At 42.6% G+C, this 23,125-nt stretch overlaps 2 protein-coding genes across 3 annotated transcripts in view; both read left to right on the top strand.

Annotated features, from left to right (window-relative positions):
- Window positions 1-16,012, top strand: part of LOC141087809 (uncharacterized) — a 41,430-nt gene extending 25,418 nt beyond the window's left edge. Inside the window, exons 4-5 of the mRNA XM_073573653.1 lie at window positions 11,107-11,213; window positions 15,501-16,012. Coding sequence (XP_073429754.1) covers window positions 11,107-11,213; window positions 15,501-16,012 — 619 coding nt within the window. The remainder of the gene's footprint in view (window positions 1-11,106; window positions 11,214-15,500) is intronic.
- Window positions 1-23,125, top strand: part of GRM8 (glutamate metabotropic receptor 8) — a 1,729,433-nt gene that overhangs the window by 1,101,605 nt on the left and 604,703 nt on the right. The window lies entirely within an intron of this gene.

Genomic DNA, 23,125 nt, shown 5'->3' with positions numbered 1-23,125 from the left:
GCCCCATGATTTCTACTTATGCACCTGATTTACAGGACCCAGTCTAGAAGTCATGTCAGAATTCTTTGGTCATTAGACAGAAGTATTGACAACTTCCTCCTACCTCTCGGCATCCTCAACTCTTCTTTTTATTAGCTGGCTAGAGATGGCTTAACACATGGCAATAATGACATTGAGCCAAGTTGGCTAATCAAAAAAAGATAGGGGATTAAGTCAGGTAGGAAGCGGTTTGCAGGGCTCCCATTTGACAGTCACATAAAACTGACCAGGCCACTAAATGCGGTCTAGCAAATCAATTCACAAAATCTTTACCAAGATATTTTCCTACAATTTAATAGATGGTAGATAGCAGCTTGTAAGTTGAGAAGGCACCCTTTACCTACTGGGCCCATGTGAAACGGCACATGCTGTAAAAAGGGTATGTCTTCCTCTGGTTACTCAGTCATTAGAGCTTGAGTTGTTACAGAATAAATATTAAATATGTTTTTTTTTTTCCCATCTCTGAAATGTAGGCACTTTATGTATGTAATAATATGCTGTCCTATGGCAGGTTCACAGGGTTTAACCATTATGTTTATAGCTGCTTCCCTACTGTGATAATGCAGTGAGGCTCCTGAATTGACTTGTATAACTTGGTTTTGTAATGTTCCTCAACATAATCCATCCTTTTGGCAGTTCAGTTTTGTGTTTTGACAGCCAAAAACTAGAGCTAGGTCCAAACTTTTGTCTTTTCATTAATTTTTGCTTCATAATCACAGTTTTTTTCTTCAAAATCCAATATCCTGTTAGCAAAGTTTTTCTGATAGCATAACTGTACTTGTAGATGTTCAATGTTTCATCCAACATTATGGCTCTGTGCCCACACAGCAATCTGTACAAACATAATGGTACCTTCATAACAATTTATAAACAGACAATAGTGTTCACATATCAATAATGCTCACAGTGTCATAGTCATGCAGATCTATATACCTTTCTGCAGCATCCTACGTAAAAATCTCCTTTTTTTACCAAATCAAAGTGTATTTAGACTAAGTGATCTTTATAGGATATTTACAATGCAGTCAAAGATGATTGTTTTATAAGGAGCTGAGTCAGATGAGATACTGCAGGGAAGCTGGATCACTCATATTGCTACCTAAGTAACATTGAGAGCATATTAAAAAAAAACATGCCTGCAACTTTCAATCTCTACCTTCAACTCTCCTTTACACCATCTTTTATAAATAAAACAGATTTCACAGCAATAAGTACAGCATTGTTCAATGTGATTCAAACCAGTGTGTAGGCAAATACATATATCACTAAAATAGGCATATGACTATTACTGTGCATAGGTGATAAGTAGAGATGATTGAATACTTTGAATTCAAATTCAGAAGATTCTGCAAATTTTTCCCAAAAATTTGATTAGCAGCTAATTAGTGATGAGCGAGTATACTTGTTGCTCTGGTTTTCCCGAGCATGCTCGGTTGATCTCCGAGTATTTTGGTGTGCTCGGAGATTTAGTGTTTATCATAGAATTGTAGAGTTGGAAGGGACCTCCTGGGCCATCTGGTCCAACCCCCTGCTCAAAGCAGGATTCGCCAAATCATCCCAGACAGATACTGCATCTGTCCAGCCTCTGTTTGAAGACTTCTATAGAAGGAGAACTTACCACCTCTCGTGGCAGCCTGTTCCACTCATTGATCACTCTAACTGTCAAAAAGTTTTTCTGATATCTAATCTGTGTCTCCTCCCATTCAGTTTCATCCCATTGCTTCTAGTCTTTCCTTGTGCAAATGAGAATAAAGATGATCCTTCTGCAATGTGACAGCCCTTCAGATATTTGTAGACAGTTACTAAGTCTCCTCTCAGTCTTCTCTTTTGCAGGCTAAACATTCCCAAATCCTGCAACATTTCCTCATAAGACAGGGTTTGCAGACCGGTCACCATTCTGGTCGCTTTTTTCTGAACTTGCTCCAGTTTGTTGATGTCTTTTTTAAAATGTGGTGCCCAAAACTGGACACAGTATTCTAGATGAGGTCTGACCAAAGAGGACTAGAGGGCAATAATGACTTCACGTGATCTAAACTGTATGCTTCTGTTAATACTTCCTAGAATTGCATTTGCCTTTTTTGCTGCTGCATCACACTGTTGACTCATATTCAGTCTGTGATCTATTAGTATACCCAAGTCTTTTTCACATGTGCTGCTGCTTAGCCCTATTCCTCCCTTTCTGTATATGCTTTTTTCATTTTTATTGCCCAGATGTAGTACTTTGCATTTTTCTCTGTTAAAAACCATTCTGTTAGTTGCTGCCCACTGCTCCAGTTTATTTATATCTTTTTGAATCTTCTCTCTCTCTTCTCTAAAAAGATATAAATAAACTGGAGCTGTGTCGACACAGCTGCATGATTTGCGGCTGCTAGACAGCATGAATACATGTGTGGAATTTCTAACAAACAGGCAATCCTCACATGTATTCAGCCTGTCAAGCAGCCGCAAATCATGCAGCTGAGACAATGAAAACTTAAGCCCCCATCACACATAGCCATCTCGCTAGCGAGATCGCTGCTGAGTCACAAGTTTTGTGACGCAACAGCGATCTCATCAGTGAGATCGCTGTGTGTGACACTTACCAGCGACTGGCCCCCCTGCCGGGTATCGCTGATCGTCCTGGAATGGCCAGGACATTTTTTTGATTGCTGGTCTCCCGCTGGCTAGCATGCATCGCTGCGTGTGGCAGGCGGGAGATCAGCGAGCTGGCGCTGGTAACTAAGGTACACATCGGGCTTCTAAGGGGCACACAGCGCTTAGAAACCCGATGTGTACCTTAGTTACCAGCGTGCTGGTGCAGTGAGCTGGTAACCAAGGAACACATCGGGTTTCTAAGTGCCGTGCACCGCTTAGAAACCCAATGTGTACCTTGGTTACCAGCTCCCTGCACCAGCACACTGGTAACTAAGGTACACAGTGAGTAACTAAGCGACGTGTGTCGCTTATTACCCGCGTGTCGCTGGTGCTGATCGCTGGTGAAGCTGCCTGTTTGGCAGCTCACCAGCAATCATGTAGAGACACACCAGCGATCCTGACAAGGTCATATCGTTGTCGGGATCGCTGGTGCGTCGCTATGTGTGACAGGGCCCTAAATCTCCAAGCACGGCAAAATACTCGGAGATCACTCGAGCATGCTCGGGAAAACCCAAGCATCTAGTATACTCGTTTATCACTACAGCTAATCAATTTGCCACAAATTGCAATACTGTAAAGCCTCCAATTTCGCCAAAAGGATGCGTAACATTATGAAATCTCCTAGCACCATATCCAACCCCTTTCAAACTTTTTAGCACAAACACATCCTTAATAATGTCAATTATGCAACTTGTTTCTTCAGAGATAGAAGAGTTGAACAATATTGGAAGCAACCATCCTAAAAGTCAATATTGACCATTCACTGAGCCTTGAAACATGACTTAGAATACAAGAGAAATCAGACACTCTATTTCCAGACTTGTTTTGAGGTGTTAGCTTCTCTTCAGTGCAAAGTAAGAGGTCTGATCTGACTGAATAGGAGGCCTCTAAAAATGTCTGAGGAGTAACATGTCTACTTGTGGAGTGGACCAAGCCTGGTGTAAGAAAGCTTATAACCTATGTGCTTCTCTGGTCATTTCTAAATATGCAAATTGTCTCTTCAGATAAAGAGGAGGACTGAACACTAGTGCCACCTATTGGAGGAAGCAATCCTAAAATAAACAATTGTTTTTTCTTATTTTCCTGACCCTTAGGAGTAAATATATTTTATAAAAAGGTTGTTTAATTGAACAAAATAAATAAAACAAAATAAAGAGATAGCTCAACAGTAGTCTTACATGAGAAACCTAACCTAATATATGTCTCGTATATTTAATTTTTTTGAAAAACTGTGTACATTCCAGAAAATGACTTGATTTAGTTACATTTTTTCTCACATGTCTCTATGGATAGAAATCATCACCCTTAATTTAGAGAACCAGTGAAGTTCAAAGCTTCTGGACCTGCATAATGTCTCATGTCTGTATCACATTTAGAGTTGAGCGAAACAGGTCAGCCAGATTCATAAGTCGCCGACTTATGGCAAAGTCGGGTTTCGCCGACCGAAACCCGACCACAGCGTGAAGTCGGCCATGCGGTCGGCAAAATGAGCGCCAAAGTCGGATTTCCCAGAATGCTTGCACGTGACTTTTTTTAGCCACTGAGCAAGGACGTACACTGTGGGCAACAAGATGACATGTGCAGCGTCCGGAGAGAGATTTTTCGCGCACTTCAAAAAAGCAGTCCGGCATGTAGGTGTGTTTACTGTCCTCCACTCCCTGCCGACTTTGCTTCCTCATTGACTTGCATTGCGTTTCGTGTTTCAGTTGGACCTTTGACTTTTCCCGATAGTCAGCCGATTTCGTCCGACTCGACTTTTGAGAAAGTCGGGTTTCATGAAACCCAACTTGACCCTAAAAAAAGACAAAGTCGCTCACCTCTAATCACATTGCTATGAATTAGAGATGAGCTACTTTGCCTTTTTTAGGGTCGAGTCGGGTTTCATGAAACCCGACTTTCTCAAAAGTCGAGTCAAACAAATTTGGCCGACTATTGGGAAAAGTCGAAGGTCCAACTGAAACACGAAACCCAATGCAAGTCAATGGGGAAGCAAAGTCAGCAGGGAGTGGAGGACAGTAAACACACCTACATGCGGGACCGCTTTTTTACAGTGTGCGAAAACTCTCTCTCTCTCCGGATGCTGCATTATGTTATCTCGTTGCCCACAGTGTACGTCCTTGCTCAGTGGCTGAAAAAAGTCACATGTACGCATTCTGGGAAATCCGACTTTGGCTCTCATTTTGCCAACCGCATGGCCGACTTCACGCTGTGGTCAGGTTTCGGTCGGTGCAACCTGACTTTGCCATAAGTCGGCAACTTATGAATCTGGCCGACCCGTTTCGCTCAAATCTACTATGAATACATTTGACTGGATTCCCCTGCAGCTACAGCAAGTTTTAACTTTTAAGTGTAGAAAAAAAACTTTCTGCTTCTATCTTTATGCTTTTTATTTTGCCTCATCAAATCGTCTTTGCAAATTCATTACTAGTAAGCTTAAGATTGCTTCTACTTTATTAGATAATGGGCATTAAAAGCATTAAACAATGCTACAGGTTTAAATATGCTTCTTTGCTTCAATTTCATCAATTAAATGAACTGAGTTTCTTAACTGCATTTGAAAATGTAGTAAAATGTCTAATTAGAGTACCATAAACTTGCGGTGAGGGGCCAAATGAGTTTTTGATAATAGTATTAATGTTGGTTTCAGCCTACATATTTGTTCAAGAAACTGGTCACTATTTTGTACAGCAATATGTTAGAACTAATGTATATTACAATGTATGATAATGTAAGATACATATTTTTTAACATGCACCATCATGGGTAGGCTCTGGGGGTGTATCTAGACCCCAGTTGTCACTACTAAGTGCCCCACTACTTAGGGCCCCATCACACATAGCGATCTCGCTAACGAGATCGCTGCTAAGTCACAATTTTTGTGACGCAACAGCGATCTCACCAGCGAGATCGCTGTGTGTGACAGCGATCAGTGACCGGCCCCCCTGCCGGTAACACTGATCGCTGTAGGAAAGCCCTTGACTTTTTTTGGTCGCTGGTCTCCCGCTGGCTAGCATGCATCGCTGCGTGTGACAGGCGGGAGACCATCGATCAGCTGGTAACTAAGGTAAACGCAGGGTTTCTAAGCACGGCGCTGTGCTTAGAAACCCTCTGTGTACCTTAGTTACCAGCGCACTGATGCAGGAAGCTGGTAACTAAGGTACACATCAGGTTTCTAAGTGATGCACGTCCTTTAGAAACCCGATGTGTACCTTAGTTACCAGCTCCCTGCATCAGGCGCTGGTAACTAAGTACACAGCGACGCCGCTGTCTGTCTGACAGCTCACCAGCGATCATGTAGCGACTCACCAGCGATCCTGACACGTTGATATCATTGTCGAGATCGCTGGTGAGTCGCTATGTGTGACGGGGCCCTTAATAATGTTTGAGGTTGTCAGTATTAAACAATTAACCTATCTGGTGTTCAGAAATCTCCATTATTTATGTTTTCAAACATGATTCATTAGGCTTCCTACAATGGTCTTGAGCTGCATACTACATTATAGCCCAAGGCTGCCTACATAGTTATGCTTAGGCATAGCTATGCTCATAAAAATAGAAAGCAGACTTTGTCAGTCACAAACTAACAGCCTAGCTGTGGTTCAGTTACGTTCTCTTACTTTAGGTTACTGTTCATCCTGTGGTATAAAGACTACGTCTTTCTTAGATAGTAAGCTCTTGCTAGCAGGGCTCTCATCACTCTTTGAATTGTTGAATCAAATATTACTATTTAAATTACCCTTTGAATTGTGAACTATCTTGGAATATGTTGGTGTCTTGTAAATAAAAATATTTCTATTATTACATCTTAGCATTATATTTCTAGAACAAGACTTTGAAAAATGATAGAAGAATTTAATTCTATCTCCTGCAGACCTAGGACCTTCCCCCTGTGATCCAAAGGCAGAAAGAAACTTACACACTAGAGGGCACAACTGATTCACTTGCATGCCATCTTTGCACTACAATATTGCTCACTAGTAGTTGTAAAAGTGTTATTCAAAGTCCAGATATGAACACAAAGTTGCAGAACTTATTTAAATTAGTATTCCAATCTCAAACTTTTATGTCTGATAGAAGCAAGTCTAATCTCTCAAACATGGGGTCTCATGACACCCTTTCCATGCAAAGCTTTCTTCTCGTTGATCTAATTTCCAGAAACACCCATGCCAGCACCTGCACCTATCAGTGTAGAAGACATCATTTATCTTTATTAATTTTTTTTTTTTTTTTTTAAAAAGGTGTATTGTATTCTACAGCTATTGGTATAAATTCTTTGAAAACCTAAAATTGCCATCCCTTTTTAAATGGTAGCAAATTCCTTAAACTAGGAGTTCCTTGATGATAAATGAGTTGGAAACCAACTATAAATATGATTAGAAGAAAAAAAATTAATGCCCTGTCTATATATCCCAGCTCTAGTAATTGGTAGTTCACTAACAGATATACATTTATAAGTAATTGGTGACACGGAACCATACATAATAAAAGGATGAAAAATATAACAGAAAATAAGATAATGGCACCCAAAGAGCCCAATTAAAAGTTAGAGTGATCGACAGGTACTTGTTATGTCAATCAGACTTCAAATTCAGAAGAGCATTGTGGTATCTGTTACAAACATGATGAACACAGAGCCTTACATAAATAATCCTTATAACAAAGTATCTTATTCCTAATTAAGTTAAATCTTGGGGTACTTTGTCATGATTTTGACTTTAATTACCATGTTTTTGATCTATAAGATGGATATCCATAAAAATAATTTATTAGTAATTCATTAAAAAATTGATGCAATCAGCATAAATGTCACAAGCCCTCTATGGGGAGGTATATAGCAGCAAACGTGTTTCAAACCTTGCGGTTTCTTTGTGATCCATAGGTTTTCCTGCTTCACCGCTGAACTCCGTGCTCCGATTGTCTGTCTACATGTGGATGAGCTGACTTTTTTCTTTTTTGAATATAAGATGCACCCAGGTTTTGGAAAACAGCATTTAGGGAAAAAATATTAGTAATAAAACTACCATAGTGATGTAAAGATGTTGGAGGGGTAATATTGGTGGTCTGCGGTTTGCTGGTGCTCTAAGGTTTAAGAGGGGGCTAATGATTTATTCCAAGTGAGAGAAGTATATTAGCACAGTTGTACCCATCAGGATTGGCGGAATGCACCTAATATGAAATAATAAAAAGGTGCGTTCGCAACCCGGAATCCACCATGCGGTGATGGAGAAACCGCAGCTAGCACAATGGTGGAGCAAGGCTGCGAGAAAACACTTTAAGCACACTGAGTTAAATGTCACTCAGTGTGCACAGAGTGAAAAGTATCAGCTCTGTTACACCACAGAGCAGTACTATGAAGCAGCACAAAAAGGACTATACCCTGTTAGACTGCACAGGCATATAGAAATATACTAATTGGGGTCCCTATAACTTAACCCCAGGAAAGACTAAGCTGTGGTTGAGCCTGCTCTGACACACAGTTTGCTTTAGCATGCGCACCTGAGGATGCACGCTGCAGATGCTAAGTTCAAGCGGGAGTTTCCACTCTACACTGCCTGTCTAGACAAACATTTGCAGTCCTATTGCGGCACACGTGCACACAGGGTGCTAAAGTATCCACAAACACACATGATACTAGCGCACAGGTGTGCACCATTGAGAGACTTTTATACCTTATGCTCAAGTCCAGACAGACAGGACTTTGCCTGTTGATCAATCTGATGTTGCCACATCACCAGAGCAGCTGACGTCTGAGCACCAATGAAAAGGCGCCACATCATGGACAAGCTTAGTAGGGTGAAATCTGGACTTTGGCTCCAGAGTATAACGCTGCACATGTATACCAATAGTCACCATAGGCTTTGCTGGAGAGTCAGCAGCAACTGCACATGCAGCACGAGCTTTGGCAAGGCACTGTGTCCCGAGTCTGTGCTGAGCAGTAGTGGCTGATCCTGAATGGGAGACCACTGCACCAGACAAGGCTTAAGATCTATCCCATGCAGCGGGAGAATCCCGGCACCTAACAGTACCAAAAAAAGGGTATTCACTGTCCACAACAGAGATATAACAAGGTCCCAATACAGTTATTTTGATTGATATGTTCCAAAGCTAGTCTGATGGCCGTATGTGGAGTCGGGAAGGAATTTTTTTCCCCAATGTGAAGCTAACTGTTTGCCACATGGGCTTTTTTTGCCTTCCTCTGGATCAACATGTTAGGGCAAGTTAGGATAGGATATGGGTTGAACTAGATGGACTTAAAGTCTTCATTCAACCTTTATAACTATGTTACTATGTTAAAGCTCATGAAGAGCACAAATACATTTATTGAGAATCAACTATGCTTGGTGTCTTAACATTTATGCCACTTAAACTCGTTATACACAATTTAGCCGGCTGTACACTTTAGCAAACAATGTTCTAATTTCCACATCATGAAGAAGGTCTACTGCAGATTTTACATTAAGCATTCTTGTGCTACACTGACTTTCTGTGCCCTTTGTGACCAAACATAAATATGGACAAACAAGGATGGCATCACATACTGTATATAACCTATATGGTGTACAAACAAAGCAACATGTGAAAATGCAGGAGTTTGGCTTTTGCCTGGTAGACTGAGACTCTTCCAAGTGTAAACCAACTTGTTATCTATGTGTGACCATTTTATTTTTCTTCAGCCTGTGCACCAAAGATCCATTATATTTAACTTCATGTGGATGTAAGCTTTACCTAACCTATTACAAGCTCAGTTCAGTCTCTTCTGCTCAGGATTAATTACACAGATCTAGAAAACTATGCTGCCGCTCAGTTATCTCTGAGATAAGAGCACATTGTTCATGAATGCTCTACCCAAACAGGCAGATCTCACCAGCGATGCAGCAGCAATAAGCGATCAAGCGGCAGTCGCTCTTACCTGTCACACAGCAGCGATGATGATGACTTCCGCCTGCGTCCATGCGTCAGTAGTCGGCACCAGCAGGAGGCCAATGAGGAAAAAATGGCCCAGGACATTCGAGCGCGATCAGCGATATCCACCGGGGGCAGTCACGGGTACGTGTCACATGTAGCGAGATCGCTAGTGATCTTGTTGTTGCATCACAAAATCGGTGATGCTTTAGCGATATCGCTAGCGATCTCACTGTGTGAGAAGGGTTTTTAGACACACATAAGTTGTAGCAAGGTGTTACCTTGTTAAAAAGTGCGTCTTAGGCTAGTTTCACACTAACATTACCCAGCGCAGGGCCGCTGCTAAGCTCCGCCCCTGGCTGCACCCCCTCTGGTCAGTTCCTCCTCTGAGCGCATGACACTGCATGCGACCAGCACACCCTATATTTAGCATTGGGTATGCTTTCCGTGCGCTAGTATGGTTTTGCCGGCGCATGCGCCCTTTTTGCACTGCGCTGACGTGTGCAAAAAGGGTACATGCACCGGCAAAACCATACCAGCGTACGGCCAGTGTACCCAACGCTAAATTTAGGGTATGCTGGTCGCATGCAGCGTCATGCGCTCAGAGGAGGAGCTGAACAGAGGGGACATGGCCAGGGGCGGAGCTTAGCATCAGCCCTGTGCTGCGCTTGGTAACACTAGTGTGAAACTAGCCTTATAGACAGAAAAATCTGCCATGTTTTCTAATCTTAAAGGTTATTTTAACCCCTTAAAGATGAATAATATTTATACTTTTGTGATTTTGTTTTCCCCTCCTCTTATTCTAAGAGCCATAACTTCTTTATTTTTTTATTAAAAAAGCAATATTAGGGCTTGTTTTTTTGGGTAGAGCAATAGCATTGAATGACACTATTGACTTTCCCATATAAGGTAAAATGAAATGCAATTGTAGCATCATTAGTTGCTTGCAGTATATACTACAAGCAACTAATGACAGCAGTGATCGGAGCTAGCTCCAGTCTCTGCTTTTAGAGACATGTGTCGGCTGTGTAGGACACAGCCAGCACTTTCCCTGTTTTTAGTGGGCTTAACTCTTGAACCTTCTCCATATACCTGCACCAACTCCTTTACTTAATTGTGCATCATGGAACTGGAAGGCAGTAGGTAAATTAATTACGATTTTCTCCATTGAACTATATATGAGCATGGTCACTTCCTACTGCTACATAGAAGTGTACAATAGGCCTGATGAAGATATTTTTTCAATATTCCCATTCATCTGAAGGGGTCTTGCAAAAATCCATGTGTTCAGTCCAAAACAATCCCATTCATATATAGAGATGATTTTTTTAGTTTTAGAAATGAAGGCAATACATCTGCCAAGGGTGAAATACTCTTATAGTTCAGACTGCATATTTAATATGATCTGTTCCGTTTTAGTTTTTATGTTTTTTTATGCTATTTCAGCCTAAGATGCTGCCATTTAAATTTCACTCAGCGTAAAAGGAGCTTTGTCTTGTGCACCAGTCAATTGTCATTTGTATTATTCAGTTTCTGTAAAACGTTTCGCATGGAAATAGCATCCACATATTGTTACAATGTAGAAAATGCAGAAAAAAGACAAAAAATGGGTGGAAAAAAATCTATACAATGTAAAGGTAAGAATGCATATAAACTCTATGGCTCACATGCAATAAAAGTAGCCTGAAGTAATGCTAAGCTAATTCTCTGATATATATGTTGCAACAATTTATGACTTCACATGCCTCATTTAGTAAATCTGTCAGAACATCCGTCACTGCCATTAGCTTTCACACTGGCTAAAGAGAGGGAGAGGGTGAAAGATATGTATACAGCATGTACTGTATTTCATTTGCGCTTTTATTAGAAATTTTAAGAAAATATTATATTTGTAAATTATAGTAATATTTAGGATGGGGTAATGCTGTACTGAATGGAGAGCCAGGTTAGTCCAGTCTTATAAAAAGCCCACTTTATATGAACTCTGAAGTTAACATATTAAAAAAAAGGCGCCTCTGGCATTTCCAAAATTCAAACGGTGCATTCTGTTCAGCTACGGACTTTATTGCCTTACTAGTTGCCATAGAAACAATGGTACCTACGGAACTCTGTAGTCAAGACTTGTGCATGAATGTTGGCTGAGGGATTCTGCTGCATCGTTCTGCTGTGATGTCTAGGCAAAGTAATCTATAAAGGAATTCTCTACAAATGTACTAATCAGCTGTAACATGATTTGCTCCTTATCAACTGCATTCAAAATCCATTGTGGTATTACACTATTTACAGCTGCAAATAAACAAATGTTCTAAAGAAAGTTACGGATTTTATTATACTAATAATCATGTTATGCCTTTGATTTTTTTATTTGATCGGCAGAAATTTGTTTTCAGATAGATTTCAATTAGTGACTCAATTACGCTAAAAACATTTAAGTATCTGTGCAATTGTATTCATGTTTAGAAATATGGTGGAAAGAATAATTAAAAAATGTCTGCAAATAAATTTTGACATAGAGATATTGAAAGAAAATGTTTCCAGATCTTTATTGAAACTTTGATACTTAGATGGAATGTTTTTTAGATATAGTTGTTTTAGCAAGCTTAAAAAGAGACACTAAGGGCAGGGGCATATAATTTTGGTTAATTTCTACTCATCAACTTAAGTTATTGTTGGACCACCACTTTTCATGTGTTATAGAGGTGCAGCAAAATATTATATTTTAATATTGGAGATACCCATTGCTCCAAGATGCTATTTATAAGTTAAGGCATTAACCCCTTTCTGACATCAGATTTAAAATTCCATTCCTGTGCCCTGGGCCTATTTGACCAGGGATGGAATATTATGTCTGAGCAATTGCAGTGTTAGCTGATTCTGACAGTTCACATCCAGCACTAAGTGCCAGGAATTATCACAGACCGCTCCAGGCGCTTTAAACCCCGAAATGCTACAATAGAACACGATTGCAGCATTCGGAATGCAGCAGAACTTTGCCATGGTGACCCAATGTTGTCATGATGACATCTGTGTCACCAGACCTAGCAAACTTTCTGATCATGACCAGTGAATGATGAGCAAGTTTGTCTGTCAGTGCTGAGTTGACAGTTTCTGCAGCATGGAGATGTTGCTTCATCTCCATGCTGTAGAAGCGATCAGCCTGCAAAAAATGGTAGTCTCATATTGGGACAAAGTAAAAAAGCTAGAAAAAGTAAAAAAAAATGTTTTCATAATTGTACAAATATTTTAAGAAAAAAAATCAAAAATAATAAAAAATCAAAAGATATTGTACATCTAAATAAATATTTGAGTAAAAAAACAAAACAATAAAAGAACACATATTTGGTATCACTGAGTCCGCACTGACCCGACCTATAAAACTGTCCCACTAGTTAACCCCTTTTGTGAACACCTAATGCTTTATCCTCATACCGCCAAACAAAAAATGGAATAAAACGCGATAAAAAAGACAGCTATAATTAAACATGGTACCGATGAAAATGTCATTTTGTCCCTCAAAAAATAAGCCATCATACAGCTCCATCAGTGGGAAAAAAAAAGTTGTAGCTCTCACAATAAAGTGTTACAAAAATAATAATTTTTCTTATAAAATAGTTTTTATAGCATAAAAGCACCAAAACATTAAAAAAGATATAAATGAGGTGTCGCTGTAATCGCACTAACCAGAAAAATAAAACTGCCATATTAATTTTACCACACACCGAACGGCATAAACCTCCCCTCACCTGCCAAAAGAAATTCAGTAAATTCTGTACTCCAAATCCAAATGCCCCCTTCTCTTCTGAGCTCCACAGTTTACCTAAACCACATATAGCGTCTACGTTTGGCATTTCAGATGCATGACTCCAGAATCACAGGCTAGGCATAATGTACTGGTGACTGCAACATACTGGTCACTACAGCATACTGGTCATTACAGTGGCAGTTTGCTATTTTCACTCTGCAACATTCACTGCTGCTTGTTTCTGGAAAATACTCATGGAGTCAAAATCAGCACTACACCTGTAGATAAATTCCAAAGGGGTACAATTTTCAAAATGGGGTCGCGTGAGGTGGGATTCTCCTCTTCTAGCAATTAGTGGCTCTGTATATGGAGTCCGCAAGCACTTCTAGGAAAATCTGTGCCCCAGGAGGCAATTAGCACTCCGTTTCTCTGGAGTCTCTCCATATGGCTAAGTAGTACTGTACAGCCACATATGGGGCATTGCCCCGTTCACTAGAACTTGAGGGACAAATTTTGATGCCACTTTTACCCACTTTTTGTGCAAAAATGTAAAGTCTGGGGCTAAAACTAAATTTTCATGGTAAAAATGTAGTTTTTTTCTTCACTGCTCAATAGTTTAACATTCTGTAACACACCTGTGGTGTCAATATGATCACTGCAACCCTAGATGAATTCATTGAGAAGTGTAGTTAGTAAAATGGCATCACTTATAGGGGTTCTGCTGTTCTGGCACCTCTTGAGCTTTCCCAGTGGGTCATGGTACCTGCACACCATAACAGTAAAATCTGGCGCTCCCTGTCTTCTGAGCTATGCACTGTGCCTGAAAAATATTTCCCGATTACATGTAGGGTATTTGCACACTCCGGAAAAAACGGACCTCAGTTTATTTTTAGCCCTTGGAAAAATTAAAAATTTGGGGCTAAAATAACATTTTTATGAGGAAAATATTATTTTAATATTTTTATGGCTCAACGTTATAAATTTCTGTGAAGCACCTGTGGCTTCAAGGTGCTTATCATGCATCTAAATACAGTCCTTGAGGGGTCTATTTTCCAAAATGGGGTCACTTTTAGGGGGTTTCCACTTTTTAGGCACAACAGGGGCTCTCCAATGGGACATGACGTGCACTAATGTTTCCAGGAAATTTTACATTCAAAAAGTCAAATGATGCTCCTTTCCTTCTGAGCCCTGCCGTGCACCCAAACAGTAGATTTCTCCCTCATATGGGGAATCGGCGTACTCAGGAGAAATTGCCCAACAAATTTTATGGTTCAATTTCTCCTGCTACCTATTACACCCAGTCCCAGTTCTGGCCCTGAACCCGGTTCTGGCGCTGCCCCCAGTTCTGGTCCCTCACCAGCACCTGCTCTCGACACTGCCCCTGTACCTCTGTGAAGTCCCTGTCAGGATCCTCTTTCTCTGTCTGTCTCTTGGCGTCCTGCTGCTGCGTCTTTCTCCCCCACTTCCTGGCATGCTACCAGCAGGCCTCCTGGGAGAATGCTTAGGACATGCGTGCACTTCCATCCGGTCTCTTAAAGGGACAGAGTGCATTTTTTGAAAATAGCAATTAGCCAAGGCAGCGCACTGTTTACTATTTCTGGCCAATCTGCCATGGGGGGAGTGCCGGAGCAAAAAGTATCTACTCTTGCTAATCCAGTTCTGTCCCTGTTCTGTCTGCGCTGCTATAGCATTCCATTTGGCACTCTGCTTATACTATTTGTTTCCACATAATATCAGTGACCTCTTGGTCGGTTATGACATTCGTACCTATACATTCAAGTGCTATCCCATTCCGCCACTCGCCATCCGAACCCTTGGACAACGCTAAAGTTGCTGGAGCCAGCTGCCTTCCGTCTACCCAGAACCTGACTATCCTCGCCAGAGCCAGCTTCATTTCATATACCTGTGGTCCGCCGTTTAGTTCCACCATATTTGTAATATCTGTTTACCCATTTGTCCCACTGGGACAGCTGCCTCGTGTCCGGGGTCTAACTGGAGGTAGCACCTGTGTCTCTCAGGTATTCCACTCTGGTCCTGATCGAGGGATCTTACTATGGATACCTGGGGCTCACTAGTTACATCCCCTTCGGAGCCCCACGGACTGAGTTCTCGAGGTTCCACTCAAAAAATAAAAAATGAATGTGAACTTCATCACCTGTGCCTCCGCTTCCATTCATTACAGATTGCTCTGGTCATGGAACCGCTGGATCTCAGAGACCTCCTACTGTGGAGCTTTGCCAAGAGGTGACTCGTCTAAAGGATCAACAGGACAAGATCACATCTTATCTTTGCCGCTTGTCTACCCGCATGGATTCCCTGCTGACCTCGACTGCAACTGACTTGTCTACCGACACCCTGGTGCCCGTCTGCACAGCAAGTAAGGGTCCTCACCTGGCAGCCCCCGCCTGCTTCCTTGTTGATCCCACTCAGTGTCAGGGTTTCATCAATCAGTGCATGCTGCACTTCAAAATCCTGGGGCATATGTTTGCTTCTGACCGAGCCAAGGAGGGCTTCATAATGTCACACCTAGCCAGTGAGGCCCTCGCCTGGCTGAACCCTCTATGGGAGAGGGGGGACCCTCTAGTTAATGATCTTCAGTCTTTCCTAGAAGCATTTCGCAGGACCTTCGATGAACCTGGTCATGTCACGTTGACCGCTTCAGCTCTGCTCCGCCTACCTCAAGGAACACTCTAGTGGCTCAGTATGCTGTTTGATTCCACACTCTCTCATCTGAATTATGCTGGAATAACGAGTCCTTCCTGGCCACCTTCTGGGAGGGTTTTTAGGGAAGAATCGAGGATGAGCTGGCAGGACGGGACAGGCCTACCACCTTGGATGATTTGATATCCCTTGCAACCAGAATAGATCTGCGATTTCAGGAAAGTTATAATGAGATCAAACATGACAAAAAGCCCTACCACCTGTGCAGTACTTCACCAAAGTCGGCTACCTCGTCTTCCTCCCCTGAAGCCAAGGAGGTTGATCGTGTAAGTCTGGCCAGCCACCGTCAGTAGGCATGTCGCAAAGAGGGAAGTTGCCTCTACTGTGGTAGTCTTGAGCACCTGATTCATACCTGTCCTAAGAGGTCAGAAAACTCCAGTTCCTAGGATCAGTTGGAGAGGCCACATTGGGTAGAGAATGTTCTGTCCATCACTGCAAATCTCGGTCTCTGTGTCCTTCAGAGCAATAAAATTTTCTGAACTCTGCTGGATTCTGGAGCTGGACGGAACTTTACCTGCAGGCGGTTGTGGATCGCTACCACTTACCAGTCCAGTGTCTTCCTGATCCATTACGGCTGACCGCTTTAGATGACAAACCACTGACCAAGCCCGTCCAATTTCAGACTGAGCCTGTCGAACTTCGGGTAGGTCTAACGCATTCTGAATGATTCCTATTAATATGTACCCTTGTTTGTCTTATCCCTTGCTTTTTGTCTACCATGGCTTCAGATACATGAACCGGTTCTAAATTGGAGAACTGGAGAGGTTCTGCGTTGGGGAGATTGCTGCATGGATCGATGTCTATCCCAGATTCAACCTGTTTTGCCTCCAGTTCAACCAGTTACCCTGACTGAGTTACCTTCCTTTTACTGGTCCTTCTCTGATGTCTTTGGGAAAAAAGAGGCTGAGAGATTACCTCCACACAGGTCGTATGATTGTCCGATTGATCTTCTCCCCTGGAACATCTCCTTCTCGTGGGAGAGTTTACCCTCTTTCTCAAGCAGAGACTCAGGCCATGTCAGACTACATCCAAGAGAACCTGGCAACAGGATTTATCTGAAAGTCATCTTCGCCGGCAGGAGCAAGATTCTTCTTTGTGAAGAAAAAGGACGGATCCCTGCAGCCCTGTTTAGACTACTGGGGCCTAAACCAGATCATGGTAAAAAACAGGTATCCATTACCTCTTATTTCAGAGCTGTTTGATCATCTCGGAGGGGCCAAGATCTTCACCAAATAAGATCTCAGAGGGGCCTACAACTTGATCCGAATCCGAGAAGGAGACAGATGGAAAACAGTCTTCAACACCCATGATGGCCACTATGAATACCTGGTAATGCTGTTTGGACTAAGCAATGCACCCGTGATCTTTCAGGAATTTGTTAATGACATTTTCAGGGATCTGCTCTATACTTGTATCAATGTCTACCTGAACGACATTCTGATCTTCTCTAAAGACTTGGATTCGCACTGGAGGCAAGTGCGCCTGGTCCTAAAAAGACTCAGAGAGAACAGGCTTTATGCCAAATTTGAGAAATGCCTCTTTGAGCAATCCTCTTTGCCTTTCCTCGGGTACATTGCATCTTCCACAGGATTAAAAATGTACCCGGAGAAGTTGTCTGTGGTCCTTAAGTGGCTTCATCCGTCTGAGTTAAAAGCCATACAATGGTTCCTGGGGTTCGCCAACTACTACCAGCAATTCATCCCACACTTTTCCAGCCAAGTGGTGCCCATCACAGCTTTAACCTGGAAAGGTGTAAACTCCAAAGAATGGTCCTCGGAGGCAGCAAAGGCCCTTGTTTCTCTCAAAAAAGCCTTTCCTTCTGCACCCATTTTCCATCATCCAAATTCTAATGAGCAATTTTTTCTTGAGGTAGACGATTCCTCCATAGGTGCAGTTGCAGTTCTCACCCAGAAATCGCCTACCGGTCGGATGATCTCCTGTTGTTTTCTTTCTAAGGTTTTTTTCCCCCATAGAAAGGAACTATTCCATTGGAGATCGGGAAATGTTGGCTATCAAGTTAGCTCTACAAGAATGGAGACATCTTCTTGAGGGAGCTCTTCATCAGGTAGTCATATTCACCAATCATAAAAACCTTGCCTACCTCCAATCCACACAGAGGCTGAATCCCCGTCAGGCCCGGTGGGTTTTGTTTTTTGCTCATTTTAATTTTGTCCTTCATTTCCATCCAGCTGACAAGAACGTCAAGGCATGCACACTCTCCAGAGCCTTTTTGCCTCCTGAGCTGGAGGAGCCTCGACACATCATTTAAACTTCCAGGTTGGTCTCTGTTGCCTCTATTGATCTTGCCTGGCTTCCCCCAGGGAAAACTCTTGTGACCGCCTCGGAACGCAATCGTATCCTGCGGTGGGGGTCACTGTTCCAAGTTGGCTGGCCACTAGAGTTGAGCGAAACGGGTCGGTCAATTTCAAAAGTCGCTGACTTTCGCAAAAGTCGCGTTTCATGAAACGAAACCCGACCATAGCGTGAGGTCGGCCACAAGGTCGGCGACCATGGCACCAAAGTCGCGTTTCAAATGATACTTCAGCGCCCTTTTTCAGCCAATGATGGAGGACGCACACTGTGGGCAACGCGATGACATAGGCAGCGGTCACCACCATCTTTGAGAAAGGCATGCAAGTGATTGGCTTGCTTTGTGTGGCATCACAGGGGCTATAAAAGGGCGTGCATGCCGACCTCCATCTTACTTCTGCTGATCTCAGAATAGGGAAAGCTGCTGCTGCTGCTGATTCTGTAGGGAGAGCGTCACGCAGGGAAGAAGATACAAAAACTGCTTCTGCTGCTAGCGATTTTGCCTGTATAACACACCAGTTAGTGTGCAGTGCAAGGGGAGGCTATATTTTGGTGCATCAGCTCTGTTGGTTATTAGGCTGCCTTATAAGGCTCCCTAATAGCTGCATTGCTGTTTTCACACTGCTGTGCAAACTGCTTTTTTAAAAGCAAAAATACTTTTCATCCTCTTTTTTGCCCAGTTACCAAGCGTTCATTTTTGCACACTTTTGTGTGCAGCAGTCCTGCTTATTAGGCTGCCTGCTGCCATACTTGGGACTGAGAGCATCATTGTCAGCTTGCTAAAATCTCTAGGGAGATTCAAATTCTCCCCAGTCCTATATAGACATTTTATACACCATCCAATTTCAGCCTGTTATATTGAGATGTAATCTACACTGGGCCTGAGATAATAGTTCAGTGTCCTCAAGTCTGTAGGGAGATTCAAATTCTCCCCAGTCCTATATAGACATTTTATACACCATCCAATTTCAGCCTGCTATATTGAGGTGTAATCTACACTGGGCCTGAGATAATAGTTCAGTGTCCTCAAGTCTGTAGGGAGATTCAAATTCTCCCCAGTCCTATATAGACATTTTATACACCATCCAATTTCAGCCTGTCATATTGAGGTGTAATCTACACTGGGCCTGAGAAAATAGTTCAGTGTCCTCAAGTCTGTAGAGAGATTCAAATCTCCCCAGTCCTATATATAGACATTTTATACACCTCAATATAACAGGCTGAAATTGGATGGTGTATAAAATGTCTATATAGACTGGGCATTGCCAAAATGATGATTGATGACGACTACTGGTTGGCCAGCATCATGGATCCAGGCTATAAAGGCAAATTCCAAAACATCATGCCACAGGAAAACCTTGACCTAATATTGGCTAACAAACAAGCAACTCTGGTAAACCGTTTGTTTGAGGCATTCCCAGCACACAGCAGCGGTGATGGTTCTCCAACGAGCCATAGGGGGAAACATGGAAGAGGTGTTCGTGGTGCACACATCAGAAGTGGCGTTGGAGACAGGGGTTTCATGACCATGTTGTGGCCTGAATTGGCACAATATGCCTTACAGGAGCTCGCTTGCCTTGCTGCTAGTGTGCTATCGGAAAGATTCTTCAGTGCTGCTGGCTCAATCCTGACAGAAAAAAGGACCCATCTGTTGACCCAAAATGTTGATGATCTAACCTTCATTAAAATGAACCATGCATGGGTTTCAAAGGATTTTGTCCCACCTTCCCCTGATGACACATAGGTTGCCAGAAAAATGGCTCGCTTTTGTCCTCCTCTTCCTCGGACTTCTCCGATTCCTCCATTTGCAGCTGCTGAATGTCCAACATCAACATATGCCATTTTTTAAACCTCCCTAACTGGGCTGCCTCCCCCCATGGCCCGGGGTCACCACCTATCGCACGCAACCGTGCGAGTGCCATTGCCCTGGACAGGTGGGTGGGCCGACTCTTGGGCGCCGGCACTGGCACAGGGTCCCTCATATTGCAATCAAGTGTCTCTGACGGTGGGGGTGCACACCCGCCGTCAGACACACCGGCGTACTATGAGGGGCCCAGTGCCAGTACCGATGTCCACGAGTGGGCCCCCCTTGCTTGGGCAGGGCCCCAGCATTTGCAATATTTAACTCTCCCTGCTCCTCCGCTGTGTAGTCTGGGCTGTCAAATCCTTCCCTGGGACTGCCACTACAAATTTGGTGAACTGATAGATGATGGTTAAGACGTAGCTATGCCCTGTCCTGCTGGGCTCTAGCTTCAGATGATCAATGGCTTCCATTTCTTATGGACGTCGACTCACAATGAGATGCAGTGGTGGTTTATCATCAGCTTTTACAGTTTTCCTACTCACAGACGTGTGACATTCCTGCCCACATTTTTAAATGTGCCCTCTCATGCCAATCCAATAGAATCGCCTACAGCCTGTGGCTTCTGTCTTTTGCACTCCAAATTTACCTGACAGATCATGATAGACAGTGAGGTCTGTGTGGGCCTCCCGGGGGTCTGTGTGGGCCTGCCGGGGGTCTGTGGGGGCCTGCTGGGGGTTTTGTGTGTGCAGGCATCGTCCAATGGGACTACAAGTCCCATCGGGCTATGCCTGCAACAATGACAGTGATTGACACATTAGCCAATGATGGGACAGTAGTAGTCCCATCATCCGGCTAATGTGTTGAATGTAAAAAAAAACCATAAATACTACATACATACAAAATGCTACATACTACATACATACTTCATATATACTACATTCATACAACATACATAGATACTATGTAATGTAAAATGTCTTTAAAGTATGATGTTTCTAGAACCTTCTAGAAATCTCCCATTTTACACTACTGAGGACATTGTACACTGTCAGCTGGCAGCACTTCCCCCCTCCCTTACAGCCCCCTCCTTTTGCCCCCCTTAGCAGTTGTCTGTGTGTGTGTGTGCTTTCTGCCGGCATCTGAAACCTGATACTGGGCATTTCCTCTCGAAGCATAGCTAGGGGAAAAGATCTCTTTGTTCTGGCCGAGGCTGGATGCCAGTATATGGGAAGTATTAAAACAAGTCATATTGCAAAAACCATACAACTCAGAGATATAATAACCATATCACTGCGTAGGCAACGAAAGCAGCTTACCAATCTCTAATTTTCATAATCCTAATCCCTCCAGAAACTGAGATATGGATTGCTCCCAAACGGAGTGTCCTAAGTATGGCATGCTTGGTGTCTTCGGATTCTATTCGGTAAATCGCAAACAATGATGCCCTATGTGTGTTGGTACGGGCTTTTCTCGTTTAGATATAGCTATTCTAAGTTTTGTAGTCAAATCTTAACTTGGAGAGAGGGAGGTTGGACCTCTCCTGACTGCCCATTTTGTGAGGTCACAGACCCTAGGCTATAGGTATTCCCTACCAAATTCCAGTCAGTTCACCTGGAGTCCTCCTGCCAGAGAGACGTGCCGATGAGTGGGGACATTTGGTTAAGCGCCCCTCCCCCAGCCACATGGTCTGTCTAATACCACCTACGCACATGTGAGTGTTACTTTCTGTTCTTTCATCCACTTTGTTTTATATTTGTATTTGTACATATGTAATGTCTCAATTTATTACAACTTTTGTATTTGTAAGCACTGCCCGACTTTGGGGAATAAATCGTAAAATTATCAGTTTGACTCCATGCTCTAAGAAACGAACTATTCGCCTTTTTTAGATAATCGCTACTAATTTGGGGTTTGCCGTGGACCCTCTTAATTAACTCTTTGATTAAGTAAAGCGTGGCTGGTGGCAGCGTGGTGTGCGCGGCTGGCGAGGCTAGCTGGCAGTACAGAAGGGTCTTATATTGCTGAATGAGGCCACTACATTGATAATTCCCTTACTGCCGTAGTCTAGTTGCCCGTGCACAACAAGCAGCCCGTCAGGTGACTAATTATCTTAGGTGCAGTTCCCTGACTGACCTGAGGGTAAGGGGGGCGCCGGAGAGCAGCGAGTTCCAAAGTGGAACTGAGAAAGTGGGATATACATAAATCCCCGCAGTTCTTTGAAGGTTGTCAGCAGTGGTGGGGCATCCAAAATACCCCCCCTGGGGTAAATTTTTAGAGCAAGGTTAGCTTGCTGCATTTTTGTCACGTGGTGCCGGTGGTGGGATAACTAAGATAAGCCCCCATTTGTGCCTGTGATAGCCGTGTGCCGGCAGTGCGTCATGTCCCTCCATCTGCTGACAAACCCGTGTCAGTGGTGGGATCATGACCTATTGGTGGCACAGGGTCCGCTATCCGTCACAATTTGGCGACAGCGGCTTTGCCCATTTGTCACATATTGGTGGCAGTGGTGGGCTGTTCCTCACATAATACATACATACTACATATATACTACATTCATACAACATACATACATACTACATAATACATACTACATATATACTACATTCATACAACATACTGCATACATACTACATAAATACTACTTATATACTACATTCATACATACATACATACTACATATATACTACATTCATACAACATACATACATACTACATAATACATACATACTACATATATACTACATTCATACAACATACAAACATACTACATACATACTACATGTATACTACATTCATACAACATACATACATACTACATACATACTACATATATACTACATTCATACAACATACATACATACTACATATATACTACATTCATACAACATACATACATACTACATACATACTACATTCATACAACATACATACATACTACATAATACATACATACTACATGTATACTACATTCA

The sequence above is a fragment of the Dendrobates tinctorius genome, unplaced genomic scaffold (assembly GCF_039654945.1).
Source record: "Dendrobates tinctorius isolate UK_male_01 unplaced genomic scaffold, ASM3965494v1 ptg000035l, whole genome shotgun sequence".
In the NCBI taxonomy this organism is placed as follows: Eukaryota; Metazoa; Chordata; class Amphibia; order Anura; family Dendrobatidae; genus Dendrobates; species Dendrobates tinctorius.
Note: the sequence above shows the minus strand (reverse complement) of the source record. Positions and strands in the feature narration are given on the sequence as shown.